This window comes from Penicillium manginii, assembly GCF_028828005.1.
Source record: "Penicillium manginii strain IBT 31320 chromosome Unknown utg000002l:1.0-5564898.0:1.0-5567710.0, whole genome shotgun sequence".
In the NCBI taxonomy this organism is placed as follows: Eukaryota; Fungi; Ascomycota; class Eurotiomycetes; order Eurotiales; family Aspergillaceae; genus Penicillium; species Penicillium manginii.
In genome coordinates, this window is record NW_026643103.1 from 3,482,913 (window position 1) to 3,509,691 (window position 26,779).

The 26,779-nt window shown below is 49.8% G+C and overlaps 12 protein-coding genes across 12 annotated transcripts; 7 read left to right on the plus strand and 5 right to left on the minus strand.

Annotated features, from left to right (window-relative positions):
- Positions 1-633: 633 nt before the first annotated feature.
- Positions 634-1,878, minus strand: N7533_002585 (dihydrofolate synthase; the record flags this gene model as incomplete). Its single annotated transcript, XM_057099235.1, has 1 exon — positions 634-1,878. One exon carries the CDS (start codon positions 1,876-1,878, stop codon positions 634-636), a length of 1,245 nt encoding a protein of 414 aa, XP_056964371.1.
- Positions 1,879-2,279: 401 nt separating this feature from the next.
- On the plus strand, positions 2,280-3,564 carry N7533_002586 (uncharacterized protein; the record flags this gene model as incomplete). Its single annotated transcript, XM_057099236.1, has 2 exons — positions 2,280-2,290; positions 2,370-3,564. 2 exons carry the CDS (start codon positions 2,280-2,282, stop codon positions 3,562-3,564), a joined length of 1,206 nt encoding a protein of 401 aa, XP_056964372.1.
- A 953-nt stretch (positions 3,565-4,517) lies between these two features.
- N7533_002587 (kinase-related protein) lies at positions 4,518-5,395 on the plus strand (the record flags this gene model as incomplete). The annotated part of the gene is made up of 2 exons (XM_057099237.1): positions 4,518-4,557; positions 4,710-5,395. The coding sequence occupies 2 exons, from the start codon at positions 4,518-4,520 to the stop codon at positions 5,393-5,395; spliced, it is 726 nt and encodes a 241-aa protein (XP_056964373.1).
- A 372-nt stretch (positions 5,396-5,767) lies between these two features.
- On the minus strand, positions 5,768-8,151 carry N7533_002588 (ankyrin repeat domain-containing protein; the record flags this gene model as incomplete). The annotated part of the gene is made up of 5 exons (XM_057099238.1): positions 5,768-6,504; positions 6,582-6,802; positions 6,856-6,924; positions 7,149-7,409; positions 7,475-8,151. The coding sequence occupies 5 exons, from the start codon at positions 8,149-8,151 to the stop codon at positions 5,768-5,770; spliced, it is 1,965 nt and encodes a 654-aa protein (XP_056964374.1).
- A 1,187-nt stretch (positions 8,152-9,338) lies between these two features.
- On the plus strand, positions 9,339-10,001 carry N7533_002589 (putative GPI anchored cell wall protein; the record flags this gene model as incomplete). Its single annotated transcript, XM_057099239.1, has 3 exons — positions 9,339-9,436; positions 9,493-9,641; positions 9,736-10,001. 3 exons carry the CDS (start codon positions 9,339-9,341, stop codon positions 9,999-10,001), a joined length of 513 nt encoding a protein of 170 aa, XP_056964375.1.
- An 849-nt stretch (positions 10,002-10,850) lies between these two features.
- N7533_002590 (ribonucleotide-diphosphate reductase subunit RNR1) lies at positions 10,851-13,673 on the plus strand (the record flags this gene model as incomplete). Its single annotated transcript, XM_057099240.1, has 4 exons — positions 10,851-10,869; positions 11,009-11,166; positions 11,255-11,691; positions 11,759-13,673. 4 exons carry the CDS (start codon positions 10,851-10,853, stop codon positions 13,671-13,673), a joined length of 2,529 nt encoding a protein of 842 aa, XP_056964376.1.
- A 506-nt stretch (positions 13,674-14,179) lies between these two features.
- On the minus strand, positions 14,180-15,026 carry N7533_002591 (BTB/POZ domain-containing protein; the record flags this gene model as incomplete). The annotated part of the gene is made up of 2 exons (XM_057099241.1): positions 14,180-14,785; positions 14,871-15,026. The coding sequence occupies 2 exons, from the start codon at positions 15,024-15,026 to the stop codon at positions 14,180-14,182; spliced, it is 762 nt and encodes a 253-aa protein (XP_056964377.1).
- Positions 15,027-16,745: 1,719 nt separating this feature from the next.
- N7533_002592 (uncharacterized protein) lies at positions 16,746-17,222 on the plus strand (the record flags this gene model as incomplete). Its single annotated transcript, XM_057099242.1, has 1 exon — positions 16,746-17,222. One exon carries the CDS (start codon positions 16,746-16,748, stop codon positions 17,220-17,222), a length of 477 nt encoding a protein of 158 aa, XP_056964378.1.
- Positions 17,223-18,509: 1,287 nt separating this feature from the next.
- On the plus strand, positions 18,510-19,284 carry N7533_002593 (RlpA-like double-psi beta-barrel domain-containing protein; the record flags this gene model as incomplete). Its single annotated transcript, XM_057099243.1, has 2 exons — positions 18,510-18,698; positions 18,727-19,284. The coding sequence occupies 2 exons, from the start codon at positions 18,510-18,512 to the stop codon at positions 19,282-19,284; spliced, it is 747 nt and encodes a 248-aa protein (XP_056964379.1).
- Positions 19,285-21,439: 2,155 nt separating this feature from the next.
- N7533_002594 (DUF3176 domain-containing protein) lies at positions 21,440-23,476 on the plus strand (the record flags this gene model as incomplete). Its single annotated transcript, XM_057099244.1, has 1 exon — positions 21,440-23,476. The coding sequence occupies one exon, from the start codon at positions 21,440-21,442 to the stop codon at positions 23,474-23,476; it is 2,037 nt and encodes a 678-aa protein (XP_056964380.1).
- A 796-nt stretch (positions 23,477-24,272) lies between these two features.
- On the minus strand, positions 24,273-25,443 carry N7533_002595 (fumarylacetoacetate hydrolase family protein; the record flags this gene model as incomplete). The annotated part of the gene is made up of 4 exons (XM_057099245.1): positions 24,273-24,379; positions 24,475-24,844; positions 24,907-25,043; positions 25,167-25,443. The coding sequence occupies 4 exons, from the start codon at positions 25,441-25,443 to the stop codon at positions 24,273-24,275; spliced, it is 891 nt and encodes a 296-aa protein (XP_056964381.1).
- Positions 25,444-26,193: 750 nt separating this feature from the next.
- Positions 26,194-26,771, minus strand: N7533_002596 (uncharacterized protein; the record flags this gene model as incomplete). The annotated part of the gene is made up of 2 exons (XM_057099246.1): positions 26,194-26,692; positions 26,764-26,771. 2 exons carry the CDS (start codon positions 26,769-26,771, stop codon positions 26,194-26,196), a joined length of 507 nt encoding a protein of 168 aa, XP_056964382.1.
- Positions 26,772-26,779: the final 8 nt, after the last annotated feature.

The following is a 26,779-nucleotide window of genomic DNA, read 5'->3' on the forward strand; positions in this document are numbered from 1 at the left end:
TGATTAGTCGATTTGGTCCCAATCGTGTAGCAAACGACAGATGGCGGTATCGCAGGATTGCAGGGCTGAGGAGGGAGTGCACAGGGTCTCACCAAGCAATCATCACAGGACTTCAGCTCTCGCGCCCTGGTGTCCACGGGGTTACCGATACCCGGTGCGCATTCAAGGGATACCAAGGGAATTCGAATGAGTGAGAGGCCCTTCAAATCAGAGCAAACACCGGGTTCCGTGGGGATGGGGGGGGTCAACTTGGGGGGGTGTGGTGTTGGGGTAGCGGTGGTTGTTTTGAACTTTCCTTCTCCACCAAGCCGCCGCATGATGCAGCGGCTGTGCTGATCAGCCCTATCAAGCCATTCCACTTAAACCTTGGAAGTTGGGTACCTAAGTACCTACTAGACACAGCTAATTCTGGGTTTAGGCACCAAATCAAGGGGTCTGCACTTGAGAAATTGCTTTGGAATACGCTTGGTACTTCCCACGGCTTTGTTTTCGCATTATGGTGAGGCGTTTCCCCACATCACAGGGTGGAGTGTTATTTACATTGGCGGTCTAATTCTATTACTATATATACATCGAGTTCACTCTGGTCGGAGATCAGGCGCAACTTCAAGTTTAAGACAGCCTTGGAGGATATCATTTCTGTGCGTCACGAAGCAAGCGGTGCACATCGGAAACCAGGTACAGGCTACCAGCAATGACAAGGGGCCGACCGTCAGCCACCTCGCCAGCCCACTTAATTGCGGGAAGCAGATCGCCTTCGAACTCTTGTACTCGACCGATCTTGGGAATAGATCGAATGGCCCCTGCAAGCTCGGATGCATTGGTCGGCATCACCCATGGCATGCCTTCCACAGGTCCAAACTCGGCCGTAGCAACGTTATCCCCGGGTCGGATGATAGCCCGAAAAACACCGGCTAGGTCTTTTCCACTCGAGGCAGCAATCACCCAAGTCACGCTTCCAGAATCGGGTCGAAGTTTGCGATTCACGTATTTCCCGAGAACCTCTGCGGACTGTGGATTATGGGCACCATCCAGGAGGGTAGGTTCTGTGCGGGAAATCAAAGATTGTAGGGAGATGGTCTCCAAACGTCCGGGCCATTTAACATCGGCCAGACGGGGAAGTAGAGAGAAAGTGTCCGTTTCAGGGCGAATCTTAGATAGAGCAAGACGTAGCGCGGAGACTGCGCAGCACATATTTTCTTGTTGGTGAGGCTCAAGATCGAGCTTGCGAAACAATTGGGCCAATGCTGGCAGTTGCTCTTCCACCTTGCCTGGAGAGACGAAGCTGGCATCGATCTTTAAATCTTGGGCTCGTTTGGTAATTGTGTCGATCACCGCAGCTTCGTTGGTGGCGTCCACTACGCAGGGTACGCCCGACTTCAGGATCCCAGCTTTCTCGGCGGCAATTTCTTCAATGGTAGACCCCAAAAAGGCCTGATGGTCCATCCCAATCTTGGCGATCACCGAAACCAACACATTGTTCAAGATATTGGTAGCATCAAGGCGGCCTCCCATGCCCACCTCAACCACGCCGACTTCAACTTGTTCATGGTTGAAGATCTCGAAGGCCGTTGCAGTCAATAGCTCAAATTCGGATGCGCCGATACCCAAAGTCTGGTCTCGGCGTTTGACCTCGTCTTCGATCTGTCGAAAGAGCGATTCCTTGACTACTCGTTCGCCGATCGTAATGCAATCCCACCGATCAATCAAGTGCGGGGATGTAAAGCGGCCACATCTGATACCCTCTGAAGATAGAATATGAGAGAGATATGCACTGATCGAGCCCTTTCCATTTGTCCCCGCAATATGAATCGCTTTCCATGTCAGCGGACTCTGCTGAACAAGCCGTGAGACACGGCTAAGACCAAGTTCAATCATTCCTCCTGGGGGTGTAGGGGATCACTTGGCATGGTTTGGACGGTAAATTCAAGGTAATGGCGAGCTCAAGGAATCTCAAGAACGTATCACGGGAAACCCAAGAGTAACTCCGCTCGATTTCCGCTCCGCCGCGGGGATCGTCACTCGACACGTGACACGGCACTCATTCTGCCACTTATTCCGATGACTAATAGAAGCGGTCAACTCAAGGCCATCAGGCCACAATCTCCGCCCCAAAGGACCACCCTGAGGTTTTTCAGTCCGATCGGCTCCATCGCATCTCCAACCCCCCCTCCCATCCCCACTACGTCTGGGGTCGCGTCAAATTCGTGTTTCATAAGCAAATTGCTCATCTTTCCCCTTTGATATTCGTTTCTACACTTCACTCTTTACTTATCATAATGGGCATTCCGTAAGTCTACTCCCTTCTGAATCCGCATTGCCTTTTCCCATGCGCCACCTCATCGCCGTGACGACTGACTGGGGTGTAGGATGTGGCGCGAGCCTTCCGAGGCCGATAACAAAAAGACCAGCCTCGAGAAAGATTCCTCTGCTTCTGCGCGATCCTCAATCCGCCGTCAACCTACGATCCGTCGCGCATCGCGCCATTCCTCCCGCGCGCGCGGCGGCGGCGTTTTAACCACTCTTCAGTCACAGCTCCTCGATGAAATTCACCGTGATTACGGTATCGGCCACCGACAATCTGCAGTGCGATCTCCTGTTTTGAATCTCGGCGTCAGCGAAGATGGATTGGATCTAGATACCACCCGGCGCGAAGCCTTGAACCGGAGTTCCGCGCGTGCGAATCCGCCACGTCGGGATCACTCGAGTCGACGCTCTCGCATCACTCGTGACGAAGCCCTGGCCAATATTCTCGCAAGCCCGGATGATTCCCAACCTGGGCGCAATGGGGGCCCCTTCTTGACTCCAAATTTTGCCCCTGCAATTTACCATTCATCCCACCCATCCATCGATGGCATCCGCCTGCCTCCTCTCATTCGCAGCAATGGCCGAAGCCGTGAACCCACCGCCCACATTCCATCTGTTCTGTTGCGAGATTACAGAACCGGAAATGGACCTGTTCGACCCCGGGAATCAGCTATTGATGGTCTTGGTGATCGGCAACGCAGCCTGAGCCCTGATGGCGATCGCGATGCCTGGGAGACTCTGCTCTCTACCATCACTCCCGATGTCAATCTACCTTCCACCGACACCTCATTCTCCTCCAATTCCACCTCTACGACGAACGCACCGCTCACCGGGGCATCTCGAAACTCTGCAAATACCTCCCAAACACACCCGTCCTCCCTAGACACCAGCCTCACTATGGCATCCCTTGACCCGTATCCCGACCATCTTAACCCATGTGATTTTTCTTCGGACGATGAGGATACCCCTGTAAATTACCATAGGGTCTTGACTCCCTCGGGCCTTCAAATGCCCCTTCGCCGTTCCGCCGGTCTCCACTCGACAATCAGCGGACACCCCCCAATTCCTACCATCTCGTTTTCATTCTCGGACAATTCGAGTGAGTCTGATCTCCATCAGATGCAGGCCATCCTGGATCGACTTGCTCGCCGAGAGGACATTCCCGATGAATGGTGGGTAGGAGCCGGCCTTTCGCGCAACATGGGCCGTGGCCTCAGCGCCAGCGCCGAGCCTAACGAGAATGACCGTACTCGTTGATCGACCTGTCCTCATTTCCCCAATATTAGCCTGGTCGATACCAGGTTTTTCTGGTCGTTTTTTTTTCACGGTGGATCCACCACTTAGCCTGCAGCTTGTCCATTTCTTCTTCCATTTTGCTTTGCCTATGTCTCGTTTCCAATTTGCGTGGCGTTCGGACATCTTATGGGTGCCCCAGGGGTCCCCTGAAGCTGGGTTGTCATTTTGAAGGTGTTATTTGTTTATTGTTTGTTTCCTGGTTTCTCGTCTTGAACCAGCATTGATTCCTTCTTGCACGGGATGCGAGAGAGGTTCTTCTTTTCACCAGCTGCGCCGACGTCTGATTCTGAATACCCAACACTCTTCTATTTGTGTATTCATACTTCATACTTCTGATGCGCTTGTGTTTATTTTTTGTCCAATAAAAGCGCCCAGCCTTGGACTGGATAATCGAATGATGTCATCGGTGCAGAATCCTAAATCTTAAGTCTAAAATGATTGTGCTGGGGAGGAAGTATAAGTAGATCCTTGCAGGACTAGTGTAGTAGTATTAGTGGGAGTAATGTATAGAGAAGATGTGCCTAGGCATCCAAGATATTCTATACTCCAACAAGTGACGTAGAAGTGGCAGTTCCCCTTCGGAGCACTGCAGTCCCCGTCCCCGCCGCAATCCGTCAATCGCAGCTGCCCCGCCAATTCGTTATCGCGCGCATCTTCGGGGCTTTTTGGAGAAGACCTTAAGTCTCTCCCTTCTCCTCTCCCATACCCCTGTCTTTCCCACCAATCGCATTCGCCAGCTTTAGAGCCTTGCATTGCAATCATCACGCGACACCAGTCATCGGAATCTCGCCGAGTCCAAGTTTCTTGTATAGCAATCGCAATTCTACAAGGAGACAGCCCACTACCACCCACCACCTCTCCTTTCAATCCTCCTTGGCCACCGGCCTCACACACACAAAATCACGTCTACAATCATGAATACCCAGGTGGATCACCTGGTCAAGAAGACATGGGGTACGTCTAAGCAGACCACTCCGCATCATATACACCCAACAGCACACACGCCATATCAGACACCTTCCCTAATACCCTTCTTCTACATGGCACACACACACAGACACATACACAAAATCACCCGCCTCTATAGTTCAAGCTAACCAACCCAGCAAAATTTACAACCCTCCCCCCCCCCGACACCCGCCTAATGATCGCTGTAAGCGGAATCCCAGGCTCAGGCAAAACAGCCCTAGCAACAATGATGACGAACCGCATAAACGAAATCTACGCCTCCGAAAATACCTCCTCTTCCTTCAACAACCCCATCGCAGCAGCCCTCCCAATGGACGGCTACCACCTCACGCGCGCACAGCTATCAGCCATGCCCGACCCAGCACACGCTTTCGCCCGGCGCGGCGCAGCATTTACATTCGACGGCGAGAAATTCCTGGCTCTAGTGCACGACCTGCGGAAGCCACTTACGCCGGACTCGAGGAGTATTTACGCGCCTAGTTTCGACCACGCGGTTAAGGACCCCGTGGATAATGATATTGAGATTCCGGCCAGTTGTCGGGTGATCTTTTTTGAAGGGAATTATCTCAGTCTGGATAAAGTTCCTTGGAGTACGGCTGCGGGGTTGATGGATGAGCTTTGGTTTGTACATGTTGATTTTGAGGTTGCGAGGGAGAGGTTGGTTAGGAGGCATGTCAAGGCGGGGATTGCGAAGGATAAGGCCGAGGCCGAGAAGAGGGTTGCAGAGAATGATTTGATTAATGGGGCGGAGATCTTGGAAAATAGGCTACCTGTTCAGGAGATTGTCTCTAGTATTTATGATCCTGATTGGGAGAAGTCATAGTGACGGATTCTTGGACTTGGACATAAATGGATTGGGTGGAGCCGCATTTTGCTAGCGCTTTGTGTGACTATTTAGACTAACTGACTGATTGAATAAAGTTAAAGTACATGTTGAGAAGTCATATTATAGGCCAGAAGATGGGGAATACTAGTAGGTACCAGAACTCAAAAGGTTTACTGTCTGCATCGCTATTCCACCGGAATGAGCCTTTGGAAACGGAACCTGAACCCTATACCTTGGAAGGGAAGATCCTTTCCAAGGTTCTGGTCCGTTTTTCTCATGCTATTTCTGCTGGGTAGTAAATGACGATGTTATTCAAGTGCAAAAGCCATCCTTTCTAAGTTCTTTTGCAGCATTTCATACACAGTCCTTTTAAATTGCCCCTGCATCACGCAAAATTTGCGCCACGGTTTCATGCTCTCTTTCCAATGCAGCCTCTAGAGCAGTGCCATATTGTGAAGTCTGAGCATCGACATCAGCATTATGGTCTAGCAATAGTTGCACTACTGAAAGATGCCCTCTGCGTGATGCAGTCTGGAGAGTAGCACCATAGTTGTCACCCGCAATATTCACATCAGCGCCCTTGTCTAGTAGGAACTGGACCGTACTATAATGGCCTCCCGAGGCTGTAGCTTGAAGGGCGTTAAATTTGGCTACGCCCTGATCATTCAAGATATCTTTCATGCTGTACCCAAGTCTCATTCCGGCGTTCAAGATATGACCGAGGACCCATTCAAGTACAAATTGCGAACAATCGTGTAGTTGGGTTGCGATGAGTTCGAGGTCTGGTTCACGTTTCTGATTGAACATGCAAAGCATTCTCCAGTTAGTGAAAACTCCTTCATCGGTATATATCTTCGAAATCAATTTTCCCGATTCCGGATTGGACTTTGATCCCTTGTCATAATGGTCATTCCAACGTGTTGGAGCATATTTCCCCAGGGGATAGGCTTTAAGAAAGTCGGTGCGTGTTTGGAACGAAGATAGTCTTGGTTCTGTGAGGTTAACTAGGCATATCTGCTGTATAGTATCTTGAGAGGAAATGCTTTCCAACGCAAAGCTCTTCGTTCTCCGTTCTCTGGTACGCTCAGACATCAAATATTCTTGTACTGAAAATGAGCAATTCGAACTTTAGCCTCTCTGCCCGGTTTAACCTCTATCAGGCCAAGACAAATATCATTGACACCTTCGGCGTCTAGCAATCGATTGGTGAGTGGCTCAATTGAAAAGCAGAGCAATGTCAGAATGCGGCGCGCGTCATCAACACAAAATTCATCAATATTGCACAGTGTTCGATCATAGGTCTCTTCTAGATCTTTAGACAATGATTGTAGACGCTTATTGAGATGCACTTTGGTCCTCGAGCACCGCTGGAGATCTTTTAACTGAAATTCCACATAGCGGAATCTAGTTACCATATTAGATCAGTCACCATATTTAGGCTTTAAGGTTAAACTCACATTCCCTGGGCGCCGCCCTCTGATAGAGCAGATTGGATTTCAGTGCGATGTGCTTGCCATTTGCGAAGACTTTAATTGGTTTCTAGCTCATAAGAAATATAATTTCGGACGTCCTTGTCGATTTCCTAATCCTCATTTTTAAGAACAATGTCACTTGTCGCTAATGGACATAATGCTTGCCGAATGTCCGGCTCATCACGGCTACCTAGGTAATAATCAACAGGTGCAAGCCTGGTAGGTTCCATTGTCGAAAGGTTTGCAATGCAGTCAATACACCCTCCCGCTTCTCATACCTGGTGCACTCATCTAATGCATCTAGCAAAATGTAGACATGAACAAAGTCTTGAAACATTTTCTGTAGAGATGCCAAAAGAGCATCGATACGGGGTGTTCCTGATTGGCATGACTGATAAAGTGCCTCAAGCTCATCCTCGCATTCTTCTCGCTGCCCAGCTAGTTGTAGTAGAAGGGCTTTTGCCATGGCTGATTCGTCCTGTTTGAACTGATCACTGAAGGTGTAGTAGAAAAAGTCAAACCCAATGTCCGCCTTGAGTCTTTCTGGAAGAATGTATGCTGGATGATAGTTGAGCACAAGACTGACTTGCCGCAGCCCGCGAACCCATTCAACCATAGAAATGAGTTATCCTGCTCCAACCAGTCACTATAATGCTGTCCATCGATAAACCACATTCCAGTCTCTGCCCGACGCTTTGCACACGCACTATGGTGATTAACCGTAGCGTCTGGCGCCTTCAACCACCCACGTATCGCAGAGGAAACTTGGATTACCTGCAAGCTTGTGAGCAGTGACTTGACACTGATCAAATCATCATAAACAGCTTTCTGATCACCCTGGTTGAGAATATGTAATGCAAACCACAAATTAATATGGATATCATGAATGTCTTCCTCAAGCTTGCTCAAGGTGCTGGCCCGAAATGTGTAAGCCACACGGCGAGTGGCAGTCCTAATTTTATCACGAGTTCCACCATCCGGAATCTTGATATATTTCTTGCTTTCTTCTGCAAGTTCTTGGATAATTTCATTGCAGTCCTTGATGGAATCTTCGATGCTTTGAACGAGCTGTCCCTCTTCGGGGTGAAACTCTCGGGCTTTCAGAGTAGCTTGGAGAGATCGGAAAACGGTAAGAATGCCCTCCAGCTTCTTCAACACGCGATTGATGTTATCACCCTGATTTTTGTACGCGGCGTAGAACTTGAGAAATGACTCTGAGACTTGGATGCCGAGCGAAAGTAGGCCTGCAACACTTGCTGCAATAGAGAGTGGGTCACTCATATCAAGGCTCGGAAATGCCCTGGAGTCTACTAGTATATGACTGTACCTGAATTCATTGGTTCAAAAATGTACCTACTAGTAGGTAGATGGCTCCGACTGTAGATTTTCCGAAGATGCCTCTGGGTCTTGCACTTGAATGGCCTCGCGTTTGCTGCCTTTTGGCCCCTGATTTTCGACCCCAACCACAAACAACGCATGCTAGTACTGGTACTCTATACACGTGACTAGTAAATACTAGATAGGGGGATAAACAGTGCTTAATTAACTTTATTTGAGTGAGGTGAAGCACATTGTAAAATCACTGGCACTGCCCAGGTAATTTCTCACTGAATCAAGCTGCCTTGAAGCAATTGAATACTCACAGTATCACTAAAACACGAAGCGAATGATACAGTAACGGCGCTTTTACTAGTATATCGTTAATTGCCTTGGTACCCCCCATTTTATTCAACGACTCTTGGAGATACTTCAGTAAATGTCTACTTAGGTACATTCAAGGATAGTTTCAAATTTTGACTATTCCCAAAAATTTCACGTTTAAAAATAGATTGAAGGAATTATTTCCCGGTGCGAAGCCAAACCGAGACCCTGTGTGTGACTCGTTTCCTTGGTTCTACTTATACTAACCTTGGAATAGACCTCGGGAACAAGCATTCTTATTTCAACATCAATAGGTGTGTAATCCAGGATCTATTGGCAAGTTATGATTTTTGACTATTTCGCTGCACTTGTATCATCTCAATGCAACATACCTAAGTTCATCTAGCTTTAGGGGTCCCTGACGCTAAACCCTTTATAGGGGTAAGTGAGACCAGGCGTGGGGTTGCAAAGTACAGTGTATTTGTATTACATCGCTCCGCTATGGCTCCATGCGCTACTAAGCGGGGAGCTGTTAATTACCATACAGCCCCATACCGGAGGCACCCACTGGGGCTGTCTTTGGTCCCTGGTTTGGTTTCTGACCCCCGAGGCCTGAGATCTGACTTCAACTTCACTTGTTCTCCTTCGTCACTCTTTGTCCTCTACGTTACGCGCGCACTCCTTTTCGCCGTACCCTGTCGCTCTTTTGCACCCCACGATCTTTACTCCAACCAATACTACTCTCAAGACTCACCGATTCGCTGCGCGATTCCGTCCTAATCAATCCAACTCTCGTCAATTCATTTGTTTCCACCAATTCCGTCAACATGTTCTTCAAGAAGTCTACTCTCGCCCTGGCCTTTGTTGCCCTCGCCAGCTTCGTCTCCGCCGACCAGACCCCCGCCTGCCTTCTGTCCGTCATTGGGTGAGTCGTTCTCCGATCTCCCTGAATTGGCCGACCGCGAAACTAACCCCTTCCAGCGACACTGCCGACCCAGCCGACTTGTCCAGCATCTGCGGTGATGACTCCAAGAAGATCCAGTCCAGCATCTCCGATGCCTGCGGCAACAAGTCTGAGAAGGCCCTGAAGTTTTACGCCAGCACCTGCAAGGCCAACGGCCACACAGTTGGTAAGGATCGACCTTTAATCCTGGAATTCCTCACCCCACGAGGTCCTCTGATTGGCGCATTCTTTGGCTAATGTTAACCGTCTACTTTGTACAGAGCTCTCTTCTACCAAGTCCGACTCCACCACTACCGGCACCAGCACCGCCACTGCCACCAGCTCTGGCTTCGTCACCGCTACCTCCTCCGGCTCCGAGGCCACCGGCACCGGCTCGTCCGCCAGCGGATCCTCCAAGTCCACCACTGGTACCGGCACTGCTTCCGCCGCTACTTCGACCTATACTGGTGCTGCTGCTCCTAGCGTCCAGCTCTCGATCACTGCGGTCGGTGCGGCCGTCTTTATGGGCGCTGCTGCATTGCTGTAAGAATCTCGTTTGTGTCGATTGGGGGTTCCGCGATGTAATCCTCAGATGTATTGATTGATTAATCTGGCTTTGATATTCTTGCTTCTCGGCTGTTCTCTTTTTACCATATCCACTGCATTCCATTGCATCTTGGAGAGGTGATGCTGAACAGTTCAGATGCATTACTTGCACATGATATACTCCACACCGCTTGTCATATTAGAAAGGCAAAGACCCAATTTGCTTTGGTGTTGAAATGATATCCCTTGATATTCCGTACTTGTTTTGAAGATCTCCAGGTTGACCAGCGTAACATAAGCCACATAAGTTACTAAGTGAGTGCATGTGCGGACCGTATCTGCAGGCAGCAAGGAGGAAGGTGAGTCAGTGATAGGGGATGTTGCCTGGATTTCTATGACAACGGAAGATCAATTGGCCCCATAGATGCAGTCCGAGCCACTCGGCTTACCCTATCGTCTGAGCACGGAATGTGTATCCCCGCTCGGTTCCAACTCAGCCGAAGCATGGCCATGTCTTTGTTGACCCTCCGATGGGCGGAAAGGCGCGTGTTCACGTGACCTACGCGGAAAGCGGGTGAATATTACTCAGCGCGGCAAGAAACCAAAGGAAGCGAACCAGAGAAGGCGCGAAAATTCGCGAGAAGAAAACGCGTCTGCCCCGGCGACATCAAATATCCTCCGCCCCTCCCTCTTCTTCTCCCCTTCTCTCATCCACTCCTATCCCTTCCTCACCTCCTCCCCTTTCTACCTTTCAATACCCTAATACAAACACTTCTCTCTTCTTGTCTGATACCCCCCCTCATTCTATCCTAATCTTCTTTCCCCTCATACCCCTTGCTCTTCTTTCAAGATGTTCGTTTACAAGCGAGGTAAGTGACCCCCTCCTCGAGCTGCAGTGTAGGGCAATGAACGTGTTTCTCGCGTGTCTATCTGTCCGAGCTGCTTTGGGCGAGCAATAAGTGGCATTGCCACCACCTTCTGAATCAGTATTGACGTATGATGTCACAGACGGACGCAAAGAACGCGTGCAGTTCGACAAGATCACTGCCCGTGTCTCCAGACTGTGTTATGGCCTCGACCCAGACCACGTTGATGCTGCTGCTATCACCCAGAAGGTTATTTCTGGTGTCTACCAGGGTGTTGGAACCATCGAGCTAGACAACCTGGTATGAGAGACTTTGCAATTCTTTTTTTTTTTTACCTGAGTGAAATTTTTACTCTTGAGACCAAGTGCTAATCTGTCAACTGGTATAGGCTGCCGAGACTGCCGCCTACATGACCGTTACACACCCCGACTATGCCATCCTGGCCGCTCGTATCGCTGTATCCAACCTCCACAAGCAGACCAAGAAGCAATTCTCTATGGTCATCTCCGACCTCTTCCACTATGTCAACCCCAAGAACAACAAGCCCGCTCCCATGATCTCCAAATACATCTATGAGATCATTACAAAGCACGCCGATGAGCTGAACTCCGCCATCGTGTACGACCGTGACTTCAACTACAACTTCTTCGGCTTCAAGACACTGGAGCGCTCATATCTGCTCCGCATTGATGGCAAAGTTGCCGAGCGTCCTCAGCACCTGCTGATGCGTGTTGCTGTCGGTATTCACGGTGAGGATATTGAGAAGGCCATCGAGACCTACCACCTCATGTCCCAAAAGTACTTCACTCACGCTTCCCCTACCCTGTTCAACGCTGGTACCCCCCCAGCCCCAGCTGGCTTCTTGCTTCCTGGTTGATATGAAGGAGGACAGCATCGAGGGTATCTATGACACTCTCAAGACTTGTGCCATGATCTCCAAGACTGCCGGTGGTATTGGCCTGAACGTTCACAACATTCGTGCCACTGGTTCTTACATTGGCGGTACTAACGGTTCCTCCAACGGTATTGTCCCCATGCTCCGCGTGTACAACAACACGGCTCGCTACGTCGACCAGGGTGGTAACAAGCGCCCTGGTGCCTTTGCCATCTATCTTGAGCCCTGGCACGCCGATGTCTTCGAGTTCCTCGACCTCCGCAAGAACCACGGCAAGGAGGAAGTCCGTGCCCGTGATCTGTTCTATGCTCTGTGGACCCCCGATCTGTTCATGAAGCGTGTCGAGGCCAACGGCGACTGGACTCTGTTCTGCCCTAACGAGGCCCCTGGTATGGCTGATGTCTACGGTGACGAGTTCGAGGCTCTCTACGAGCGTTACGAGAGAGAGGGTCGTGGTCGTACCACCATCAAGGCTCAGAAGCTGTGGTATGCCATTCTTGAGGCACAGACCGAGACTGGTAACCCCTTCATGCTGTACAAGGACGCTTGTAACAAGAAGAGCAACCAGAAGAACCTGGGTACCATCCGCAGCTCCAACCTGTGCACTGAGATTATCGAGTACAGTGCTCCCGATGAGGTCGCTGTCTGCAACTTGGCCTCCCTGGCTCTCCCCACCTTCGTTGATTCCAACCGGGGACAGTATGACTTCAACAAGCTGCACGAGGTTGTCCAGGTCTTAGTTCGTAATCTGAACAAGATCATTGACATCAACTACTACCCCGTTCCTGAGGCCAAGAAGAGCAACTTCCGTCACCGTCCCATCGCCCTTGGTGTCAACGGTCTGGCCGATGCCTTCCTGGCTCTGCGTCTGCCTTTTGACTCCCCCGAGGCTAAGCAGCTGAACATTCAGATCTTCGAGACTATCTACCACGGTGCTCTGACTGCCTCCGCTGCTATTGCCAAGGAGCTCGGTACTTACGAGACTTACCCCGGCTCCCCCGTTTCGCAGGGTATCCTGCAGTACGATATGTGGGACCGCACCCCTACCGACCTTTGGGACTGGGCTTCCCTGAAGGCGACTATCGCCGAGCATGGTGTTCGCAACAGTCTGCTTGTCGCTCCCATGCCTACTGCCTCCACCAGTCAGATTCTGGGCTTCAATGAGTGCTTCGAGCCCTACACCTCCAACATTTACTCTCGCCGTGTCCTTGCTGGTGAATTCCAGATTGTCAACCCCTGGCTGCTGAAGGACCTGGTCGACCTTGGCCTGTGGTCCGACAACATGAAGAACCGTATCATTGCCGATGGCGGTTCCGTCCAGAACATCCCCAACATTCCTGCCGACATCAAGGCCCTGTACAAGACCGTCTGGGAGATCTCTCAGCGTAGCATTTTGCAGATGGCCGCTGACCGTGGCGCCTTCATCGATCAGTCCCAGTCGTTGAACATTCACTTGAAGGAGCCCACCATGGGCAAGCTCACCTCTATGCACTTCGCTGGCTGGAAGATGGGCCTGAAGACCGGCATGTACTACCTCCGTACTATGGCCGCCTCTGCTCCCATCCAGTTCACCGTCGACCAGGAGCAGCTGCTGGTCGAGGACACCAACGTTGCCCGCGCCGCCTCTTCGCTCAAGAAGCGTGGCGCCGCTTCCTCCGGCTACTCCGCCGTTCCCCGTGCTGAGCCCGCCGCCATCGCTGCCGCCCCTCAAGAAAGCCCTCGCACTCTCGTTGCGGACCCTGTTGCTCCAATTGTTGCCCCTGCCCCCGCCGCTGCCGCTGCCGCTGAGGCCGACGGTGAGACCGCTGAGGAAACCGAGAAGACTGAAAAGTCTGAGGGTGATATCTACTCCGACGCCGTTCTACAGTGCAGCATCGAGAACAAGGATGCTTGCATCATGTGCCAGGGCTAAATAGCTCTGGTTCTGTCTACCAAAAATTTTTCTACGATTTCCCATGTACTTCCTCCATTCCCATTCCCCGTTTTCCCGCATCCCCTTTGGCACACCTCTACAATTTGCCCAATGTGTGATTGATGTACCTATATGATGAGCTTTATGGTTTTCTTTTCCTTTTTTTCTGCTCTGGTTCTGGCGCGGTTTCATTTGTTTTACATTTCCTTTGTTAGTTTCTAGTCAATGATGTTCATGCTACGACTGTTCTGTGTAAAAGTATAGTGTAAACATTCTCGAAAGTGACCATACACACATAGAGGGTGTGATATAATGAGGAACTTGAAGATACCCTGAAAGTCTACGGACATTCATTAGAACTAGATATCGATTTTGTCCTCGTAGACATTAAACTGGGGTATCATCTCGATACTGTCATCTGACCGGCTAGTAGTAGCTGTCGACAACCATCTCTTGCTGAGTTGTCGGAAAGTCGATCCGCAGCCTAGGATGAAACCTCTGACCCTCTATTTCCGACTCTTGATTGTATGGTCCAGATCCTTGATCGTATTCTCCAGACCCTTAACCGCATGTTCCAGATTCGAGACCGTATACTCCAGACCATCGATCTTCTTCTCCAAGTCCTCGAACTTTCCCATCTCAAACAGCGCTTCCCCTTCCCCTTCTCCCTCGTAAGCATCAAAGTCCTTCTTCTCCACAATTCCGCGCAGGAAATCCGTCGAGAACCTCCCAAATCTCATCCCCTTGTCGATGAAGGGTCGCCATTCATCACCAAGCATGTAATCAATATCTCCCGCAATCAGCTTCTCGATGGCAGGATAGAGGCCCGAATATCCATCGCCCTCCCAGATCTCTTCCACGATGCGCGCCCAGGAATCTGTGCACATTGCCATCGCGGCCCAGCTTTTGAATTCATTTCGAGCGGACACGGCGAGCGGCTCGATCATGTATTTGTCGGCGATGGCGTAGACTTGTAGACTCAGTCGGGCGCTAGACTCGTCTTTTTTATTCTGTGGGCTGATCTTGTAGGGCTCGTCGTAGATATGTTGGACCATGATGTTGACTGCTTCGGGGTCATCGTCGCGTAGGTTGATCACTCCAGTTTCGTCTTCCTGTTCCGGGCATGTTTTGTTAGCTGTTGTTCATGTCGTGTTTTGGGGGGTGGAGGAGTATATCATGGTTTGAGGGTTCTCGTACGATGAATGTTCCGCGGCGACACATGGCGGCTAGGACTTCGGACTTCAGACTGATGATGGCTCGGTGGACCTTGTGATTATCCTCGCCGCAAGAGATGGTTATATCCGGTTCCTCGCTGATTCGCGAGGCGAACGAGCGGATGTCACGAGTTGGCATGGTGTTTGACAGTGAGATCTGAGCTCGGAACGTGGAAAGCGTGGAGATGTCTTGGTAGGTATTCTTGATTAATGAGAACTGGTGGGAGTGAAATGAGAGAGTGAGAGTTTGTATGAGTAGAAATTGGAAGGAGTTGGTACCATAGTGACCTCAGGCTCATGCCTTCCGCCAGCCGTTTCTACTTTATACCCAGGTAGTAGTAGTAGTAGTAGTAGTAGTAGTAGTAGTAGTAGTAGTAGTCTACTCTCTTTCCAAGTTCAAGTTACCATACTTGGTAGTATGTACTGGCTTGGACTGAAAGAGATTGATGAAAGATATACTAGTACGTGTAAGATTGTAGACTAGCCGGGGCCATCAAAAAACCACCAGACACGATGACGCGAACCACGCGTATTTCCTTTCCTTGAGAGTAGTAGTAGTAGTTTTAGTAGTAGTAGTAGTAGTAGTAGTCTCTTCTTCATTAAGACCAGAGAACTTGAACCAATCAAAGAGTTGTTCAAGTTGAGATGCTTGGTGGCATATACTGCCTCAGGCATCCAAGGTCCGAGTCCTTCCCTAGATAGCTTCACCTTAGTACTAATAGCTTGCTCCCTCTCCCATCTGATTACCACTTTTCGTGTCTGGATTCCATCTCCTAGTAGACCTCTAGCAGTACCGTGCAGTTTCTGTCGTTTGTGCATAGTGTGAATTGATTGAATATTAGCCTGTACTACAGTTTTGCTCTACCAAGTATAAGGTGCATGTTGGTTTCAAGTTCCTCTGTACATCGCAACCAGCCAGCTCCGCTCAGTACTGGCATTTATTTGGCTACGAGAAAGCCTGCTCATTTCCCCAGCACCTGCATATGCTATGTTTCGTTCAAATCCTTACCCCTCCCTCTACGAGTACTACGAATATCTCCTAACCCCTCTCTCAACATCTCCCAACGGATGCATATCCAATTCCGGCGCTGACACATCCAACAAAAGTCCGGATGAAAGGGAAACAAAACTCTTTTGAAGGCAATACGTAGATGGCGCTTCATCTTGATCCTCATTGCCCGAGCCGTTGAGGCAAACCAGAGAACGGAATTCTTTCAAATCTTCCAGAAGAACATCAAGTTTGGTTCTTCGTGGGGGGTGTTCGTTTGGAGTAGGTAGGTTTGCCGGAATTGTAACGTGGTGGGGGTTCTCTTTCTTTTTGCGGTCGTCGACTTGCCACGCGGGGCTCTTTTTTCCATTGGGCTTCTAAATCAAGTTCGAAAGGTTCTTTGGAGTTTCCATTTGCGGCGGTCTTTGAGGGATTTTTCGGAGGCATACTTGGGGTTGGGATTGGAGTTGGAGTTGGGCGCTTTTGGGTGTACCTAGTAGGTACCTGGTAGGTATGCATCTTGTTGGATCTAGGCTTGGGATATGCATCAAGGGTGGTATGATAGTTCTTTTTATGACGTTTCCTTCATAGCTTCAACTGGTGGTAGTGCTGCAGACTCTTAGTGATCTCTTTTACCTTTGTTCTAAGTATCTACATAACCCAAGTCGCGGTGGTAAGTCATTTGAACTTAGTTTGGCATACCTAGGTATCTTCGAAGATTTTCATGATCTGCGACAGTGACAGTTAAAGCCTCGGAGATCATGGCGCCTAGGTGGACTGCCACATTCCGATAATCTCTCACCCGCATTCCACTTACTTGTACTGTCAGACCCAGTTCTCGGCGCGATCTGTCATTCCCAAATTCCCCCGATGGCGTTCAAAAACCCCACCCTGCCATACCTCACCGTTCTAGATTCGCGGAGTACAAACGGAGTACTTTGTGCGTACGGAGTAGTTGCTCCTCTCTTCTTGCCCTCCGACTCTATCCCGTACCCTCTAATTCAACGCAAGAAGGGCCATCTTTGTGCCGCTGTCAACCATGGTCGCACATTCTTATTCCGGGGTGATCGTCGGATGAGTGGAGCGAAATTAACTGGCGGAGAAGTCTTCCCTTTTACGAAGGGTACTCCACCGCACGAAAAAAAAATGGGATGCCAACCAGCGTTCCCGACAGGGTTGCACCAAGGCGAGCCGGGGCGGGGATTGGTTCGGGGAGGGGTCCTGGTGGCTCCTGTTCCGTCGGGTCTAGAATTGCGCTCTGGCGATCGGGTGTGTTTCATGCTGGACGCCACGATCGAAAGCGAGAGGGATCTGGGTCCTGTGAATGGTGTGGTGGGAAATGGTTAGGACGACAGGTCGGAGATCACAGCAGCTGCAATTTGGAAGAGGGCAAGGCGAGCATCGATTTGCTTCATCCCATTTTGAGCCCCCCCCCCCCGTGTCTGTGTCTGTACCTGTCGCGCCCCTGGCCTGACTGTGTCAGTGTCTCTCTTTCAGGGCCAGAATCTGACCTGGGGTTTCATGTGGACGATCGCCACTCTAAGCCACGGACCCACCGAACGAAAAGTTGCTCGGCTCGGTGAAAGAGAAAAGAACGGGACGAGAGGGGAACAGGTCCAGAACGTTGAACTCCGCCAACGTCATTCCATTATATTCGGAGAACGGCCACTTTAGACAGCCGGGAGGTGTATCGGTATTGCTCCGTTGCAGCTGCAGAAACGAACGAGTGGAAGTCTCTGTTTACCTGTTCGACCAGGATGAGATCGTGTTTCATTCGACCAAGCCCGATTGGGCGCAGGGACCCGCTCAGAGGCTGCAGAGGACGTGTAAGGTGGTGCGCTGTCCGCAAGGTGGCCAGGGAAATTGGGCTGGTTGTAAAGATGTGCCTGAATCGAAATTGGTCGGACAATGGGCGACAAGAGTGTTTGATCTCTTCGTTCTCATGGGGAGAAAGGAAGTGAATGGATTCAATATTGGTTGACACATGGCTAAGACCATGACTAGTATGGCAACAACCGTTGGCTTCGGCTCTTTCAGCCGGTCCAGCTAGACTCCACTGGGGATAGGGCCAGGAGAAGTCTGTGAATGGGCACCACTGGAAATGGAGGTCAATTGGCCTTTGCCCCTGCGCTACTCTCTGTTGGCGCAACTCTATTGTTCCAATCAGCTATGTTCCTGACCATCGTCCCGGGGCCTCCGGGTCAGGTACGCTGGGATCGAGAATCAAAAAAAGGTACTTATCAATTGAAGAAATACGAGGGTAAGTCGGAATGCTCGAGTGGAGTACTCCGTAAGGGAAGTGGCTTGGGGCAAACCGTGGGTAATTGATCCATGGCGAGATGAGAGGAAGAAGTGGAGTTAGTCAGTCATCCACAGGTACCACTGGGCAGTCACTGCGCTGTGGTGAATATTTAGTTCACCACCTCCCCCTTTCCATCTCCTCCTCCCCTCCCATCATCACCACCAATTCTCCAAACGGTTCCCTCCTTCACCGTCTTCTTGTTCGATCTCACACTCCTTTTGAGTCGTTCAATCCTTTACTGCTGTGCAGTGACCTGTCTTTAAGCAAATAACCCACACACAAACACACACCCAACCCTCGACATTCTCTGAAAGAATCCGCCTTCTTTTACAATGGCTCCCATCACCAAGACTCTCGCCCTTGCTGGCGCCCTCTTTGCCCTCACCGGTATCGCTGCTCCCGTCGAGAAGCGCGCCGTTGTCTGGGAGACTGTCACCGACGTTGTCTGGACCACTGTCGATGTCACCACCACCATCTACCCGAACCAGGGTAAGCCCACTGCCACCGCGACTGTCGTCGCTGTGACCACCCCCGGCTGCTGCTGTTGAGACTACCTCCTCCGCCGCTCCCGTCGAGGAGGAGGCCAAGGCTGCCCCAACCACCTCCACCACCGAGGCCCCTGCCCCTGTTGCTCAGCCCACTGAGAAGGCCACCGTTCAGGCCCTGAATGTTGCTGCGGCTCCCGCCGTCGAGTCCTCTTCTGAGTCCTCCTCTTCTACCACCACCACTGCCGCTGCCGCCGTTCAGACCGCTCAGCGCTCCACCGATACCAGTTCCAGCTCCAGCTCCAGCTCTGGTCCATCCGGTTATGGAGAAGCGACTTTCTACGACACCGCTACCCTCGCCACCAGCCCTAGCTCTTGTGGTACCACCAACGATGGTGAGTCCGAGTTTGTCATTGCCCTGCCCGTCGGTGTCATGACCGATTCCGACTGTGGCAAGAAGGTCACCATCTCGCGCTTTGGTAAGACGGAAACCGCCACGGTCGTTGACAAGTGCATGGGCTGCGACAACAACGCCATCGATATGTCCCGCGCTCTGTTCCAGAAATTCGCCGGCTTTTCCGCGGGCCGCATCGGTGATGTCAAGTGGACCGTCAACAACTGAAGTGTCGCGTCGATCGCTTCACTCTGATCATGGGAAAATCTCTGGTAGATTGTATCGCTGGCTCGATTTATGACACATTCGTATCTTCTCTTGGTTCCGTGAATCGCCCGTCGATTCTCGGCCCCTGCAACTGTTCCATTTTTTCTTTATCCTTCTTCCATTCGTTTTTGGACAAACTCCATTTCTATACCATTTTGCGCCCCTAGTGGGCTGCATCCCTTTTTTTCACCTTTACCTGTTCATAGAATCTGTTTCTCTTCGGAGTCCTGTGACAATACTACCATGATGGCCCCATCCAAACCAAAAACCCAACCCCGTGCCCATCCAGAACTCGATGCGCATCTTGACACCATTAAATCATGAATCGGCTGATCTTTGAGGTGCCGTTTTTGATATGCGATGGCACTGATGAATTCTACGAGACTATGCCTTTGAACGAAGAAGTGAAAGGGGAAAAGAAAAGCCAAATACCTACGGTATCTATCTTTAGCCAATGCTTTGCAAATTGGAAACAGATTTCTCTGAGACTCCTGTCAAATGACAGCTTAAGCTTAGTCTGATCTGAATTTAAATTTTTCTGGCTAAACTATTGATTGACTTTGGTGCCTGAAACTTGGCTGCTGTACACGTAACTCATAGCTTGTAACTGTCTATTAACGTGTCCAGGAAGCAGTTTGGATGCCTCTAGTAATGCTAGCTCCAAATCCCCCTGTTTCACAGCCACCTTCTCTTCTCAGCCCGCCACTGACTTGCCATATCTGTCAAGTCTCGTAAACCTTGGAAGGTGACATCGCTTGCACTTGCGACATTGGGTCGCACTCGCGAGCCTCCAGCCTTCGCGCTGTATTTAATACGTATAGCGATATTCAAAACACTCGCGAATTCTTGACAAGTACGGAGTAACATGGGAATTGGGGTTTAGTCTGATGCTGAGGTGCTCAGCCCCCAAAGGATCATCCAAGAAATCAATAGCTGCGAAAATATCAATGATCGGCGGGGGCTTGCCCTGGCAAGTCCCAAAAAACAGCTGGAAGGACTGAGACACAAATCAGTCCATCGATTCCCGTGGATTCTAAAGTTGCTGTTTTCAAAACGGCGCAAGCAAGCTAACTAAAAAGGTTCAAGTTCAGTTGAGGCGATGCACTCGTGGCGTTGGGCATGCATCTAGCCCTGGAGGTTGCCGTTCTACCATCTCTCCTCTCTTCTTCTCCTCCATTAGCACCACAAATAACACGAGTTTCACCATTCATAGTAGTAGGAACTACCCGGTATCCCTACAGGCGATGGCAAAGGTATTCATGAAGCATAGCCTTCCAAGGTTTTAGTCCAGCCTGCCATACATATTTGCATAGTGCCCAGGTGTACTTAGGTACTGTTTATAACATCTCGAAAAGCATACTAGTACCTTGTCCAGAAACTTGAAGACGGTGCAAAAGAAAGGTCTCTGCTTCCTATCTAGCACTAGCTTTTGTAAACATCCATATTATCCTCCACTTTTCTACAACCTTCACGATCTCGCCATCCCTTATTACAATCGCGTATCGGCCACCATCCATGGGTGTCCCCATTTTAAAACGTCTATATGGTAAGATTTTAATTTGAACGACTGTACGGAGTATCCTATTCCTTATATCCGAATACTGATTAGGGGTGTCTGGAGCACTTACAACAACTCGTGCAACAGCCTGAGTGACCTAGTAGTTATGTGTCCTTCTGTCCGGGTATCCACCTAGTACTATCCTGCTGCAATCCGAAAACCGTTCCTCCCTTTATTTTCCTTCCACTACGGAGTATAATCACGCCCCAACCATCTAGTATGATCTTATCACCCACTCGACCTCCAATCCCAATTCCTTTTGGCACCCGTCTTGCGGGTCTGGCTAGGGCTGACCTTCAGGGAGAGGCGAACCCAACCGGCCCCCACCTTTTCATCATTATGTGAAAAGACTACAAAGCGCCAGGGTCCAGCGTCATGCTGCGTTAGGCTGTTTTACCATCGTGCAAGCGCCTGATTGCTCACTTTATTTGGCTGTTCACACTGTGAGGCTGGAAAGCGACAACCCCCTGCAGCTCTTGGCGCTGCCAGTATGGAGGTTATAATAAGATCGACCCCGAACGGAAGAACCATGACCTGTTTCCATCTACAACTGAAAATATGGAGTCTCGGAACGATTTCACGCCAAGTCAGACCTACTACCAGAAACCTCAATTTCCCTTTGCCGAAAGTCGAACATCCTCCCCTGCGCGGTCGCAGGACACAACTGCTGCCGGCGATTACCATGACCACTATGGCCTTCGATCGCAATCCCTCCCTGCGGGGACTGGTGATGATGATGATTATAATACCAAACCGACATCTCCCTCCAAATATGGAGGCTGGGCTTCACTTGAAGATACATGGATTCTCGAGTGCCTCGCCATGGCGTTCAGTTTCGCATCGTTCATTGCAGTCATCATTATTCTGAGAGCCTATGACGGGAAGCCGTCCCCTAATCTATCCTACGGGCTGACACTCAACACGATCATTTCTTTGCTGGCCACATCATCCAGATCATCACTACTTTTCGTGGTAGCCGCAGCGGTTGGTCAATTGAAATGGGTTTGGTTTAAGCGCCGGGAAAAGCCTGTTTTAGACATGCAGTCCTTCGACGATGCAAGCCGAGGGCCACTAGGCGCTATGTATCTTCTCTTCCAGCACCGCGGGCTCTCAATTGCCTCCCTCGGGGCTACTGTGACTATACTTTCGATGGCTTTAGACCCATTCGTGCAGCAGATTCTAAGCTACCCGGTCCAACAAACTCCAGGTAGAACGACACAAGCGACAATGCCCCAAGCAAGAACTTTTGCGCCAGATGCGAACTACACTGCCTACAAGAACTACTACAACGCTGCTCTTTGGAACACAGACTTTGCAGTGAATCCTACTTGCCCGTCTGGAAACTGTACTTGGCCAGAATTTCAGTCTTTGGGATTTTGCAGTAGATGTCAGGATGTAACTGACGTATCTACCCTCTATAAATGTGACCAATGGACGGAACCTGATGGCGATGATGACTCGGAGGATGCTGTCAATTATGCCGAATCGTACAGCTGCTCTGTGTATGCTGGCCACGGGTCAAATGGCACCATAAAGCTTGAGAATTACTCTACAAAGCCTAGGCGTTTCATATCCATCCCTACAGGGCTCGTATGGGGGCTTCTTGATACCGCTAAACAAGTGAATAACTCCTTAGGAGTCCCTTGGCCGATTTATGTCTTCGCGCATGCCCAACTTGATGTCGAATCTGCCAATGCAAACATAACGGAGTTAGTGCGCAATATTCGCATTAAGAACGTCCAAGCATGCGCTATTTCCTTCTGCCTGAAGACGTATCATGTTTCTGTCTCTTCTGGCACGCCAAAAGTCAATGTTACATCGGTTGACTTCGGGCAGCGGTTCAGCAGCAATCTTTCCGACAATACGGATCTCAGTTACCATGATATTGATTGCTGGGGACCGACTAATCGGTCTGCTCCGTTCAATCTTGCTAAGCTTCCCACGGGTAACCGGGGTGATACTGAGCAATTTGTGTTTTGCCTTCGAACGAACGAGTCAGATTCCATAGATAGTAACTATCGATCTCTCAACCATTTATATGGGAATAGTCCATTCATGGGATACTCGTGGGAATACTATGGTTTCGACAATACTAACTTGACGTGGTTCCACCACAACAATTCGAACTGGGGAAATACCGCTCATTTTGGGGCTGCGTTCAACAGAGTTATCGAATACGGCCTTAGTTCAGTGATGTCGGACATAGCTGCGGCTCTCACCAAGTACACTCTTGAAACCAGTGACGCGAGCTTTAACGGCACAGTCATGATCTCCCAGGCATTCGTCAAGGTATCCTGGCAATGGCTGACCTTCCCATCTGTGCTTCTTATTGCCGGCTTTGTCTTCTGGATCACGACAATAATAAAGAATCGACACCACCAACTCGGCTTGTGGAAGTCATCTATTTTGCCTATGCTCTATTGTGGTGCCGAGAAGATTGACCCGAGGCTCGAGCGTCCTGGTTCTGCAGCTGAATACACTACAATCAGCCAGATGAGCCATTCGGCACAGGTTACTCGTGTGAAAATGGAAGATGTTATAGACGGCCGACTGCGGCTCGGACGGAACAAATGGAGCGAGCCAACTGTGCTCTAGCAGGACTCGCGAGCGACGCACGTATATTGCAATCAGCAAAAGGCAACGAAGCGAAGAGAATATCTGCTGAATACACTGCAATCAAGCGGCGGGGGTGATGAAAGCGATGGATTCAGGCCTGGGTCTGATCCCTATCGCTAAAACGATTATAATTCCCACTGGCAGTACATTATACTTGTCAGGAAAAGAAATCAAATAATTGAACAATAGAGTAGAAGATATAGAAACTAATTCTTTTTTGCTCAAGCTCATAGGAGCAGCTAAATTAGAACAGGAAGACACCTAGTTTCAGAAGAATTACGAAGGAAGAAGTATGACATGGTCCACCTGTAAAGCAGCTCAGGGTCGGGCTAAGGCTAACTACAATGCTCGGCTCCGAGAGCCGATCGCTTTCCACGGCGACATTCTTACCGTCACCTTTTTACATCCTAGGATGTTAGCTACGCTTCATATCTGTCTGCCTCGGATAAGGACTCTATGCTTAGCCCGAGGATCTACATGATTCATTCTACCTTGAATGTTCTTTTCAATGTCATTTCAAAGTTTTCAGGTTGAGTCAGAGATTTCTTGTGATGTACTTCTACTAGGACCTGAGCATGCATGTATTCCATTTGGCTACCAGTTATCTATACTAAAAGCGGACCTATCGCTTTTCTTTCGACCTTTTTCTTGCCACCCAGGTGCCCACTAGACAGATCAGATATGTACTAGTATGAATCGTGATTCCATAACCATCCTCTATCCTGTCTCTCCAACATTCATTCCGTGTCTACTGTTATTTGCGACTATTGAAGTTTCACGCAAAGACGACATTATTCCTTAATGTTCCAATACCCGAAATCGACACATCCATCTGCGTCCCAGGAACAAGATATCGCGGCGGGCTCAACCCAGCCCCAACACCTAAGCATAACCCAGTTAGCAAAACCAATAAACCTTGGAAAATGACACCAGGTACTGTGAATAATCCAATATCGGAAAAACATGTATGCACTCACCACCAGGTGTTCCCGTCATAATAACACTCCCCTTCTGCAACGTCGTCCCAGACGACAAATAACTAACCAAATATGCACAATCAAACAATAAGTCAGAAACACTCTCTTCTTGCCTGATTTCCCCATCCACAACAGTCTTCAGTAGCAATTTACTAGGATCCGCAATCTCGCTCCCAGCAACAAGACACGGTCCCAGAGGCGCATATGTATCAAAGCCCTTCGAGAACCCCCACTGCGGTACCCGTCCCGCGAGAGCTGCATCGCGCTGCAACTTGCGCGAAGAGATATCGTTTCCGACCGTGTAGGCACCAATATATGAGAGTGCCTCATCTGGAGAGACATTTTTGGCATCGCGACCTATTACGAGACACTGTTTTTCTGTTAGCGTTGCGCGCGTGCGAGGTATGCGGCTTAGTTGACGGGGAGGTGTACAAGTTCGCCTTCGTAATCGGCCTGCTCATCTTGGGCAATTTTGGGGATTTCAACGGGTTTGCCGTGGTCGTGGATTGTCGTGTTTGGCTTGAAGAAGATGAATGGGAATGGTGGTGGGGTGCGGCCTGCTTCTTTGACTGTAATGCATTGCAGTGCGTTAGCAATTGGATTTCCGCATATGCATTGAAGTTCGAAAGTCAAAGTCGCCAGATGAAGATGAAAGATGTAGGATATGACACAAGGAAGAGAGCAAAACTTACTATGCTTCGCGTAATTTAACCCCACGCAGCGCAAAATGGGAACGTCTTCTTGTGCTAGAGGGCCGAGGATAGTCTTTACGGTAACGATTTCATCCGTAACGCGCGTTTTCCCGGTCGTGTCGTAGATATCATCACCCTCGATGATGTGTGCCTGAAGCAAGTCTGCCTCGGTAATAAATCCTAGATCTGTATTTGGATTTTCGAGAATTGGTTCGCCGCGGAGGGTGCGGCCGTCTGTCGCGATAAAGCGGATGAGTCTTTTCCAGGGGGGAGTCATGGTTATTCCGACGTAGAAAGTTATTGGGACAGCGGAAAAATATTCGGAGCAGTCTGATTTAGAAGTGTATTTTCATTTTATACCATTTGCGACTCTGCGGGGCTGGAATAGTATATGCCACCGGGTAGTGGGGGGGTTTGATGTCCGGGGATAGATCGGGTAGATCGGATTGGTTCCGATGAGATCCATCAATGCTTCTGGGGCTTAACCTGCAATTTCAAGATGTGGGGACGGATCCCATGGCTTTTCTACTTACTAGGTGTATATATCAGAATGTTTCAATAAGCAAGAGGACGTGAAGCGTGGGACATTTTCACTTCGTGCGCTTTACGGATGGTCCTTTCTACTAAGAGCATCTACTATGTATACTGCAATAACCTCCAATCATTACCATGGGCAGCAGATGCAGAGACAGAGATAGAGACCGCCCATTAGCTAGTTATCAGAATCTCGTGACCGAAATAATGTATTAAGATTTGAAATTTAATTTCATACAAAGATGTGAGTATCCCCGCTAGATCTCGGTCAAAGTTGTCCGCAAATTCTAAAAAAAACACGGAGCGTTTCCATTTGAGAAAGAGAGTTCTAATGTGCTGCAACGTTTCTGTTCGCACGGAATCCTCATTTTCAATCCTGCTATATACTCGAATAAATGCACCGGGAATCGATCAGGTAGTATCTGTCGACATGAACATCATGGTACGAAAATCGCCTCAGTCTTTACGACGCAAGAGCTGCGAATACTGGCCTTTACTGCGACTTCTTTGCCTTTCCAGCTCCGGCGGTGGACACCAAGCTGCGACCGAGGCCAGCAGCAAACAACTGAATGCTACCGAGGGCAACGCCGACTGCGAGCATCGTCGCATCAGGCACAGAAGCCGCACCTCCGGCCTCCCGACGTGTCCGCCAGTAGGCGGCACTTAACAGAAGAACGATGTCGTTCAGAGCGGCGTGGGCAACCAGTGTCTTGACCTTGGGCTTGATGGCTTTCTTGTCCGCATCATAAACACCGCCTAGTCTCGCCACAAGGCGGCTGGCCTGGTAAATTCCAGTAACAACAGCGGCGAGGCCGGTCAAGAGACCGAGAGAGAGGATGTAGTATGAAATAATGGAGAGCTCGGTGGTCGTAGGAAGGTAGTTGACAATGTGGGCGGGGATGAATGGCAAGCCTAGCTGCAATGCGTCGAATCCATGAGCGGAGATGATCAAGGCAAGCGGCCAATGAACGATAGCGGAATGTAACGGTTGGCTAGTAGAGAACTGTTAGTCTAGATGTAAGGTGTAAACAACTTGAATATTGTCTTCCATGGGTATGCCTACTTAGCCATGGTAGCTT